Source organism: Schistocerca piceifrons, chromosome X (genome assembly GCF_021461385.2).
Source record: "Schistocerca piceifrons isolate TAMUIC-IGC-003096 chromosome X, iqSchPice1.1, whole genome shotgun sequence".
NCBI classification, from domain to species: Eukaryota; Metazoa; Arthropoda; class Insecta; order Orthoptera; family Acrididae; genus Schistocerca; species Schistocerca piceifrons.
In genome coordinates this window covers 71,842,156-71,854,668 of record NC_060149.1, presented here as the reverse complement: position 1 = coordinate 71,854,668, position 12,513 = coordinate 71,842,156, and the positions used below count along the sequence as shown (strand labels likewise).

Sequence of the window (12,513 nt, the reverse complement as noted above, 5' to 3'; positions counted from 1 at the left end):
CACACACACACACCAAGCTCACTGAGAAGTTTCCCTGCAATATTTTGTTATCTGTGTAGTGTAGGCAAAACGTACCTCAAGCTTTAACTTTGATACAAGAACCTTGTTATATTCTAGCTCTTCTTTTGCCTCTGCCAAAGCCTCAGTTTTTTCTTCCCTAAAAGAGAGACACAAAAAAGCTGATTAAAAAAAATATTCTGTACAATGGCCTAATTTAGTAAATTCCTGGAAAACAAAAAGTTACACAAGAAGTTCACACATTTTACTATGTGTACACATTCAATGTTGAACAGAAAATTAAGGAGGAGTTTTAGAGTAAATCTCAAAACTAATCAGGAGCACTAATACAGGGCCAATAAGATCCTGTGTCAATGTAAAACTGAAATACAATTATTCTCAATGTTTCCATTGAAATACAGACAAATAATGTGGTAAATGTGATAGACAATCAAAAATGTACTACAAAAGCACGTTAAAACAAACTGCAAGAAAATTAAATGTCACAGTTCGGTGCAACAACTGAAATATCATAGTTTCATGCAGTTAACTTCCTTACTTGTTTCCCGGTATGCAAAACAAAAGCAGGACTTGCAAATATATGATAACTATGTCTTTATTGAATAGATGAGAAGTGTAAATGTCACCATTCATTTTACAACATCTTCTGACAGGTTTCTACACTGGACACACATAACATAACCTAAATGTGGGTGCACAGTTTGAATGGTGCGTGTTATTTTACATGACTTTATACAAGCTTTGGACATATGAATTTTATTTTCAGAAAGTCAAGCAAAATAACTCTACAAAATGAAAATTACATACTTTCAGTCAGAAAACAATGTTGTAGTCTACACGAAAGATCAAGAAGAGGAGTGAGCAACAGATAAAAAGTTCCCACACTTTGAAAAAATTAAACCTTGGTTTTATAATGTACTAGCTTTTTACCTGTGGCTTGCCCGCACACACTTATGTTACATATGTTGCACACATCTCTTCCTGCCCCTCACTCTGTTCATCTCCTCCCGTAACTCCTCTTCCCCCCTCTCTCTATCCCTCTCCTCTTTCTCTATCCATCTCTTCCTTCCAATCTCTCTGTCCACTCCCTCCTCCACCTATCTCAGTCCACTTTCTGCTCCCCCTCTCTGTCCACCTCATCCTCCCTCCTCACTGTCCCTCTCCATATCCAACCTCTACCTGTCAACCTCCTTCTCCCCCCTCTCTGTCCATCCACCTCTTTCCTTACCCTCTCACTATCTATATCCTCTCCCCCTCCCACCCCCCTACTCAACCATGCTTGTTCGTGCACATACCCCCTGAAACACATTCCGATGTTACCTGCATGATATTCCTGCCATACAGGGCAGCCTAAATGTCAAGGGCTATCAACTCCTTTTCAACATGATCCCCACCCCGATGAGAGCTAGTTGGCTATTATCCCCACCATGCTTATTTCCAGATAATAAGCGTTACATGTGCAACGTGCAACATTTGATAGAAATCAATTCAGTGGTTTAGGAGGAGATTTGGAACATACATACACACATACATACATACATTCTGATTTATGTACTAGCCTTTTCATGCATATTTGCCCAGATACACAGTCAACGCATATATTGAACTCACCTCCTCCTCCCCATCTCTGTGTCCACCTCTTCCTCCATCTGTCTGTCTCTCCATCTCATCCTACCACCTCTATCTGCCTATATCCTCCTCCCCCTCTCTTTGTCCATTTCTTCCACCTCCTCTCTCTCTGACCATTTCCTTCATGCCCTCTCTTTGACCATATCTTCATTCCCTTCCCTCTGACCATATCCTCATGCCCCTCTTCCTTTTCCACCTGCCCACTACCACTCTAAATCTTCCCTCTACCTCACACATCTCCTCCTCCTCCCCTCTCGCTGACCATTTCCTTCTCCCCCTCACTCTGTCCATCCACTCCTCTTTCCATCTCAACCCGTCCCCAGTTATTGTCATTCTCATAGGCATATGTAGCCCCTACAATACAGTTCATGCAAGATACACTACATGTCAGGAGCTTAAAAAATCATTTATTTGCCCCTGACATACAGGCCACCAGGAAAATCAAGTCAAGAAAGCAGGCCGATACTACAACAACGTAACACACCTGTTATGCAGGGCAGCCTACATGTTGGGCCCTGGAAAACCGCTTTTTGTCCCTGACATGTGAGCTGTCCTGTAAAGCACGTTATTTGGCTGGCCAATATTGTTCCTCACACAAAATGCCTGCCGTGCAGGGCACTATATGCCAGAGGCTGGAAAAAACACATTTTTACTCTATCTCTGTGGAACTATGAGGTTATAAACCCACGTGCTAATCATCTTGAGGTCTGCTGTTCACTGTGCTTTATATACACTGAAGTGCCAAAGAAACTGGTATACGTATGCATATTCAAATACAGATATATGTAAACAGGCAGAGTATAACACGTCAGTCAATAACGCCTATATACAACAAAAAGTGTCTGGCGCAGTTGTTAGATCGGTTACCACTGCTACAATGGCAGGTTATCAAGATTTAAGTGAGTTTGAACGTGGTGTTATAGTCGGCGCATGAGCGATGAGACACAGCATATCCAAGATACTGATGAAGTGGGGAACTTCCCATATGACGATTTCACGAGTGTACAGTGAACATCAGGAATCTGGTAAAACATCAAATCTTCAACATCGCTGCAGCTGGAAAAATATCCTACAAGAACGAGATCAACAATGGCTGAGGAGAATCATTCAACATGACACAAGTGCAACCCTTCCGCAAGTCTGTGCTGATTTCAATGCTGGGCCATCAACAAGTGTCAGCGTGTGAACCATTCAATGGAACATCATTGATATGGGCTTTTGGGGCCAAAGGCCCACTTGTGCACTCTTGATGACTGCATGACACAAAGCTTTATGCCTCACCCGGGCCCAACACCAACACTGGACTGTTGATGACTGAAAACATGTTGCCTGGTTGGACGAGTCTTGTTTCAAACTACGAGGGCCGTTCAGAAAGTAACCTCCGGTTGATTTAAAAAAATACACCAAGTTAAATAAAAATATTTTAATATATACATCTTACAACTACATCTTTGCACTATTTTTCTACATAGTCTCCATAGCGATTGAGGCACTTATCGTATCTCTTCACAAGCTTTGAAATTCCTTCTGCATAAAAATCACCCGCTTGTGCCTGGAGCCAGCCTGTGACCGCATCTTTGAGCTCTTCGTCGTCATCAAACCGCTGTGACCCGAGCCATTTCTTCAAATGCATGAAGAGGTGATAATCACTTGGCGCCAGGTCTGGGCTGTAAGGTGGATGGTTGATAACGTCCCACTTGAAGGACTCAAGAAGGGCCGTTGTTCTGCGAGCAGAGTGAGGACGGGCGTTATCGTGCAAAAAAACGATACCGGAAGTCAGCATACCACGGCGTTTGTTCTGTATAGCCCGTCGTAACTTTTTTATTGTTTCACAGTACACGTCTTGATTAATGGTCGTACCACGTTCCATGAATTCAACCAACAACACCCCTTTGGCATCCCAAAACACTGTTGCCATCAGTTTTCTGGCAGAAAAATCTTGCGAGGCTTTTCTTGGTTTGGTAGGCGAATTTGAATGTGCCCACATCTTTGATTGTTCTTTTGTCTCAGGGTTCACGTACTTAATCCAGGTTTCGTCACCGGTCACGATTCTGTTTAACAATGGTTCTCCTTCGTCCTCATAACGTGACAGAAAGTCTAATGCAGAGGCCATTCTTTGAGTTTTGTGGTGGTCGGTAAGAATTTTGGGCACCCATCGTGCACAGAACTTACGGTAACCCAATCTTGCTGTCACTATCTCGTACGAGAGAGTCTTAGAAATCTGTGGAAAACCAGTAGACAACTCTGACATTGAGAAACGTCGATTTTCACGAACTTTTGCATCAACTATCTGAACGAGTTCGTCAGTCACCAATGATGGTCTACCACTCCTCTCTTCATCATGAACGTTTTCTCGTCCACTTTTAAATAAACGTACCCATTCACGGACAACTCCTTCACTCATAACTCTTGGTCCGTACACGGCACAAAGCTCACGATGAATAGCTGCTGCAGAATATCCTTTGGCTGTAAAAAACCTTATGACAGCATGCACTTCACATTTGGCGGGGTTTTCTATTGCAGCACACATTTCAAACTGCCACAAAAACTAAACTAGCGCAGGTACGACGTTCACTCGACCACGGCTTGATGCCGACTGACCTGTTGAGTGCGTGAACGCACAGATGGCGTCGCTACTCCCCCCACAACCCGCACTGTGACCAATCGGAGGTTACTTTCTGAACCGCCCTCGTATATCGAGTGGATGGATGTGTATGGGTATGGAGACAACCTCATGAATCCATGAACCCTGCATGTCAGCAGGGGCCAGTTCAAGCTTGTGGAGGCACTGTAATGGCGTAGAGCATGCCCAATTGAAGTGATATGGGACCCCTGATACGTCTAAATTCAACTCTGAACAGGTGACGTGTATGTAAGCATCCTGTCTGATCATGTGCATCCATTCATGTCCATTGTGCATTCCGACAGACTTAGGCAATTCCAGCAGGACACTGTGTCACCCCACACATCCAGAATTGCTACATAGTGGCTCCAGAACACTCTTCCAAGTTTAAACATTTCCGCTGGCCACCAAACTCTCCAGACATGTATGTTACTGAGCATATCTGGGATGCCTTACAACATGCTGTTCAGAATAGATCTGTGACCCCTCAATTTTCCTTCGAATTTATGGACAGCCCTGCAGGATTCACGGTGTCAATTCCCTCCAGCACTACTTCAGACATGCCACATCATGTTGCGGCACTTCTGGGTGCCCGCAGGGGGCCTAAGCAATATTAGGCATGTGTATCAGTTTCTTTGGCTATTCAATGTATATAACAGATATGATATACGATTACAGTAAACCAATTACTTTTATACATCAGATTATTGATGTGATGTGTTTTGAGGACTTATCTCATCATCCTCAGGTGGAGACTTCGTGTTACATTCAAGTGAAGAAAGAAAGAGTTATTAGGGCAACTGAAGCTGAGGTCGTCAAAGACAGAGTAGAGGGCCAGATAGGACAAGGATGGGGAAAGAAATCCAGTGTCTCCTTTTCAACAAAACCACCTTGCCTTGATCAATATAGGGTAATGATGGAAATTCTAAATCTAAATGACCACATGGGGATTTGAACCCACTCTTTTCCTTAATGTAAACCCAGTGTGCTGAACACTGTGTCACTTTGCTTAGTTTTTCAGGGACCAACTTCCTTAAACTGGAGTATCTAATCGTTATAAGTGTGGCTTGGTATCTCTGTGCGAAGTGTCAGACTACAAATACAAATGTACAGAGTTCGATCCTCAGATACTTCTAGGATTTTTTATGTCACTTACCACCTATTACATTTATGTTAATGTTCATTAAGTAAAAAATGCTGAGTGTTCAGACCAAACTTTGGGCTGTCAACAGCTGAACTTAATTACTGTAAACACAATTAAAAGCAACTGCCTGATTAGACGAGCCAAAAAAAAATGCATACACGCAAACTTTTACATTCTTACATACTTTTCCTAAAATATAATGAAAATAGTTCATTAATATTTTCCACTCAGAACAACCCATGTGTTACAGAAGGGTGAATAAAATACACTGTCATGACAGAACTATTAGATCATCTGAAAAATACCCTTACTCAGAATTAAATGAAGGAAGGAAGATTAGGGATTAGCATTCTAGGCCAGTAAAAGCAACAGAGAAAAAGCTCAGACTGGGCAAGTACTGGAAATGAACTCCGCCAAGTATCATTCAAACAGGTCACCAAGGCATTCACCTTATGCAGTTTATGGAAGCTACAGGAAACACATCTGGATGGTCAAAAAGGGATTTGACTCTGTCCTGCTGAATGCAATTCTAGTGTCTTAACACTGAGCTACCACTGTGAACTATAGCAGTTAAAATTCTAGAAATGTCAATTACATACATGCAGTTAGCAGTAGTACTGAACAAGATTTTGTGATTGTTTTAAAAATTGAACATTGTGGTAGACAACGGGGGAGAGAGTGGTTATACATTGAGATTTCAGAAGAGTAAATGGTATCAGTGTGATTACATCTCAAAAATTTTTAAGCAACATATATCTGGAAATCAAAGTCATACTTATACATGACGTATATCTCAGTAATGAGGATCAGGCCCATAGAAGAGCAAAATATTAGAGACATTCAGAAGCCAAAGAATCTTCTGTCATACAATTTTTAACAATACTGCAAAAAAAAATGCATAAAATGTGTATGTGTATGTACTTTCTTCATCACCACCTAACCACCTTGAACAATGAGGCATTTGTTACACCTCAACACAAATTTAGGTAGCCTTGCCCAATATCATGTGGCTGGCTACTGTTGAAATGGTCTAAAACTGCATCTGGAGGTCCTTGACACTCACACAAGGCTTTTATTTGTACCACGTTCTTTTATCTTTGGAATTAAGTGAATAATCCATGATGACAGAGGATGATCATAAAGATGAGTATCAAATGTCTCCATGTAGACTACATTAAGCAACAATGACACTGTTTGTCTAGTGGAATATAAAAATGCATTCTTGTGGTTCTCTCTAAAATCCATACAAAAACTGTTTTCTGTTTACTTCTGACCAGCTAAGACACCAAACAATATCATAGTTGGAATCAGTATCTACAGTTGTGATAGCATGACAGAGTACAGCTCATAGACAGTCCCAGAACAGATATACCATAATATTTGGGATGGGAGAAATTTCTTTGAATTTCTGTAGTCAACTCACAGGATGTCTCTACACAGATATTCAATTCTTTTCTGAAACACTGTGTCAACTTCCTGTTTCACCAACTGAACAATTTAGTCATCAATGTATTCCCATGAAATTTTGAAATTCAGCCCAAGTCAATAACTAGCACAAAAATTGTTTGAAAAATAAATGTTTCTAATACTGAGGCACAATTTGAGTTATGTATGAAATTTATAGTGAGATGCATAACACAAACACTTCATCACACACCAACCCAAAATCTCCGGTATCTGTCAATAAAGCAAAATTATGGAAGATTCCAAAATGTTCATTCAGTACCATGGAAGGAAACATTTACTCAGTAGGGGAGTGTCAACGATCAGAGAATGGTTTCACATTAAAGCATGCAAGTCAATATAGTATATAATATGAAAGATAAACACTAATACTATTTATGTATGAAAACATTCAGACTAGAAAATAAAAGCTTAACTGTCAGCAATATAGGCTTACAATTCTTGACGCTGTTTCCGAAGTCTAGACTTCCAATCTGCTAGCTCAACTGCCAAGTGGTGTGTTTCACCACCGCAAAGCTGTTGTGACAATTTTGGTGTTGTTTCACCCGGCTGGGAGGCTTCAGGTCTACACACTGCTGCAACACAACCCTGTGAATGCAAAATTATAAGTACTTTAATGAAAACTGTTATGATACACTTCATAAAGAGTAAATGCAAGCAATGAGAATATATTGTTAAGTCAGAAGTTATGGCTCTATTTACCCACATATTAATGAAAGAAAAATAACTAGCAGGAAAATTCAGAAGGAAACAACATTATGATAGAGTGAGTTAAGCTGCTGTAACAATCTTAGCATCTACGAGTCACATCAAAAATGTTTAGACAATATACCTCCAAAAATCGCCTCTAATCTGAAAATATGTCAATGTAAGAATATGATTAAAACGCACTGTAATCTCTGCATTTAATTTCCCTTGAGTGATTTGCATGTCAGTAGAATTCTCAAAGGGAGAGATTACCAGTCTATCAAAAATCATCAGAATATTTGATTTGTAACATTACAGATTTTTATGACTGAATCTTAAAACGAAGACTAAGCAAAGTGGTGCAATCATTATCACTCTGACTTACATTCCCAGTCTGGTCATGTTCATTTAGGTTCCCTTGATTATACCAGTTCAATTAAGTTCAATGTCAGGATGGTTCCTTTGGGGGAAAAACTGTAGATTTCCATCCACTTCCTAGTCCAATTCGAACTTGTAATCCATTCACAATCTCATCATCAACGGGACATTAAGTCTTAGTCTTTCTTTCTTTCTTCCTACCTTTCTTCCTTAACAGGATGGTCACATTAACCTTGTGAAGCCTTAACAACAAGACTAGGCGCTTGGTATTTGGCTTGGATGTATAGGATTGCCACTATTTTTTGGGCACTACTGTAGAAGTAGCAGCTCTGGAACAACTGTGCTGAAATCCACGGGCAGCCGGCGGGTGCTGAGGCACTAATCAGCAAATTTCATCAACAGTCCTGTTTACGTAGCGCAAAGTGAGCTAGGCCGTCCCTCGCAACACTGGGAGCATAGCAGAAGTGCAGCGCATCTGTGGGATGAGGCTACATTGTTGAGTCTCGGAAGGACTGATTCATATGTGTTTGAAAGCACTGCATCAGCATAACAAACATGCCATTAACCAGTATAAAAACTCTTTGATTTTAGCAGAGGTATGAGCAGTCTGGCAGCACCCACAACAAAGCAAGGGCCACGCCAGTCACCACCAGGTTATGGTCAAACAAGTAGCTTATGCCAATCTGGGCCACCACTTCCATCAGACCAGCCCCCAATACTTATTCCACCACCTCGGGATTTCCCAGATAAGCTGCTTCCAGGCTCTCTTCAGCAACAGCTGAACTTCTGCCTTGGAGGGCAATGGTTCATTCCTGCTGCAGTGTGGCCACCTGTACACCAACTTCATGCTCCAGTGTCCGCCATCATCATCTGCTGGAGTGAGCTCTTGTTCTGGGTCCTGACAGACTCGAGAATTCTAGCAATTGTACATGCCGCCAGCACTTGTCACATGACACCATGCTGTGCAAGCTGGGGCTGCTGAGCAGATGAACATCTCAGCATCGCTGAGCATGGACATCACAGCCAGCCACACTGCTGGCAGCCAGCTTCCACAGCTATCAGCATGGCCTCCACACCACACGTGAGGCTGCATGTCTGAGCATCATAGCACCATAAATGTTGTAGCAAAAACTGAATAAAAGTGTTTTAGTCTCCAGCTGCTTTCTTCCTATCCACCAGCAGCAAGCAGTGTTTGTAGACTTCAATGTGCTCTGTATACATGGTGTTGAAATCTCAGCCTGCTCATCCAATGTAGAACATGGAGCATTCCTGGCATCTTATTTTGTATGTTCTAGAGTCTTAATATGGGTCACAATTACACTTTATGTTATGTATCAGTTTTTGTTGTTGTTTATTAGATGTAGAGAATCCAGTTTTTACTTTGTGGTTTTCGAAGGTATTTACAATCTTTTGTGATATATTAAAAATGTAAGGGATGCTAGATATACATTTGTTTTCATCTTTACCCTCTGTGGTGGGATTTGTGTCTGGGTCTTTCTTTCCTTTGCCTAGTACTGGGTCAACCATGGAAGCATTACAGTCATTTGCACCTGCAATCAGTTTCACTGTGTTTACTTCCTGTTGTATGTTTCCTTGGTTGAAAGGATGCTTCAACAATATACTTACATCAGAATAGTAATACACAGAAAGAAGTACCACTTTATACATATGTAAGCTAATAATGATCCAATTATTAAGATAAATACCCTCTGTTGAAAGTATGTATTGTCTGTGGGTGCCTTATAGTGTTATCTCTGTTGACAATGTGTAAAAACATATCTGTGGCAGTCTGTTTGTGTACTTTTGCTGTTTTAATTGTGTGCTGTGCACAAAAACTTGTGTGTAATGTTTGATATGAGTGAGTTTCTGCAAAAGTGGACCATGAGAAAACTGTAAGTAGAAGTTCTTTCCAAATTTTGTCACTAACTCTATATAAAGATCAATCATTAATTAATTTTGTTTACATTACAGTAAAAACAACACAACAATGCAGCACTTCACACAAAACATCACGGATAAATGGCACAGAACAAAGAAAAACACCCTTGGAAATGAGAATCTTTTCCTGAAATGAGTTGTGCAAAATACAAATAAAAACAAAATCACAACAGGTAGCAGAAAAGTTATTCCATAAAAGAACCTATTGTTTTTACAGTTCCAGGGTTTTTACCATCAACATTCAATGGATCGAGTGCAACTACTTGATTATGGAAAAAGGCCAATAAGAAAATAAGTAAAAAACAGAAGATTTACAATAGTATATATGCAAACAGAGGATATACATCAGGAGAAAAAAAACTGGCATTCTATGGATCAGAGAGTGGTTTGTTAGATCCCTTAATCGCGCAAGTAAGTTAGAAAATTTATAAAGGGGAATAGGTAGGTTGAAGTGAGAATTAGTGAAATTTAGTGGCAGGAGGAACAGGACTACTGGACAGGAGAATACAGGGTTATAAATACAAAATCATATAGGGGTAATGTAGGAGTAGGTTTAATAATGAATAATAAAAAAAAAAAAAAAAAAAAACAGAAATGTGGATAAGCTACCCTGAACAGCATAGTGAATGCATTACTGTAGCCAAGCTAAGACACAAAGCCAACATCAAAGACAGCAGTACATGTTTCTTTGCCAACTATCAACGCAGATGAAGAGATTGAAGAACTGTATGATGAGAAAAAAAAAAATCAGATAGTTTAGGTAGAGTAAAATTTAATTGTAGTGGGGGACTGGTATTCAACAGTAAGACACGGAAGAGAAAGAAAAATAGTACGTGAATACGAACTGGGTAAAGGAATGAAAGAGGAAGTTGCACAGAACGTAATTTAATCTTTGCTAAAACTTGGTTTAAGCATCATGAAAGAATTTTGTATATATGGAAAAGGCTTGGAGACCCCAGGTTGTTTCAGACTAATTATACACTGAAGCGCCAAAGAAACTGGTATAGGCATGCGTATTCAAACACAGATATATGTAAACACGGAGCTGTAGTCGGTAACACCTATATAAGACAACAAGTGTCTGGCACAGTTGTTAGATCGGTTACTGCTGCTACAATGGCAGGATATCAAGACTTAAGTGAGTTTGAACGTAGTGTTATAGTCGGCACATGATCAATGGAACACAGCATCTCTGAGGTAGCAATGAAGTGGGGATTTTCCAGTACGACCATTTCACGAGTGTACCGTGAATATCAGGCATCTGGTAAAACATCAAATCTCCAACACTGCTGCTGCCAGAAAATGATCCTGCAAGAACGGGACCAATGATGACTGAAAAGAATTGTTGAATTTGACAGAAGTGCAATCCTTACGCAAATTGCTGCAGATTTCAATGCTGGGCCATCAACAAGTGTCAGCATGCGAACCATTCAACAAAACATCATCAATATGGGCTTTCGGCACCAAAGGCCCAATTGTGTACCCTTGATAACTGCAAAACACAAAGCTTTATGCCTCATCTGGGCCCACCAACACTGACATTGGACTGTTGAAGACTGGAAACATGTTGCCTCGCCAGACAAGTCTTGTTTGAAATTGTATCAAGTGGATGGACATGTACAGGTATGGAGACAACCTCATGACCCCATGGACCTGCATGTCAGCAGGGGACTGTTCAAGCTGGTGGAGGTTCTGTAATAGTGTGGAGAACGTGCAGTTGGAGTGATATGGGACCCCTGATACATCTAGATATGATTCTGGAAGGTGACACATAAGTAAGGATCCTGTCTGATAACCTGCATCCATTCATGTCCATTCCAACTGACTTGGCAAACCCCAGCAGGACAATGTGACACTCCACATGTCCAGAACTGCTAGAGTGGCTCCAGGAACACTCTTCTGAGTTTAAACACTTCTGCTGGCCACCAAACTCCCCAGACATGACATTATTGAGCATGTCTGAGGTGCCGTGCAACATGCTGTTCAGAGGGAATCTCCACCCCCGTGAACTCTTATGGACAGCCCTGCACGATTCATGGTGTCAATTCCCTCCAGTACTACTTCAGACATTAGTCAAATCCATGCCACATCGTGTTGCAGCACTTTTCATGCTCGCAGGGGCCCTAACAATATTAAGCAGGTGTATAAGTTTCTTTGGCTCTTCATTTTATAATGATAGGACAGAGATTTTGGAACCTGATTTTAAATTGTAAGACATTTTCAGGGGCAGATGTGGACTTTGACCACAATGTATTGGTTATGAACTGTACATAAAAGCTGAAGAAATTGCAAAATGGTAGGAAATTAAGGGATGGGACCTGGATAAGTTGATAGAACCAGAGGTTGTTGTAAGTTTCAGAGAGAGCATTAGGCAACAGTTGACTAGAACAGGGGAAAGAAAGACAGTAGAAGATGAACTGGTAGCTTTCAAAGATGGAATAGTGAAAGCTGCCGAGATCAAATAGATAGAGAGACTAGTCATAGTAGATATCCTTGGATAACACAGGAGATACTGAATTTAATTAATGAAAGGAGAAAATTTAAAAATGCAGCAAATGAAGTAGGTGAAAGGGAATATAAACATCTAAAAATGAGCTTGACAGGAAGTGCAACATGGCTAAGCAGGAATGGC

General features: G+C 40.7%; 1 protein-coding gene across 1 annotated transcript in view; it reads right to left on the bottom strand.

Moving 5' to 3' along the window:
* Window positions 1–12,513, bottom strand: part of LOC124721892 (protein Daple) — a 181,339-nt gene that overhangs the window by 130,075 nt on the left and 38,751 nt on the right. The window contains exons 6-7 of the mRNA XM_047247044.1: window positions 7,315–7,466; window positions 76–157 (exon numbers count right to left, since the gene is read on the bottom strand). Coding sequence (XP_047103000.1) covers window positions 76–157; window positions 7,315–7,466 — 234 coding nt within the window. The remainder of the gene's footprint in view (window positions 1–75; window positions 158–7,314; window positions 7,467–12,513) is intronic.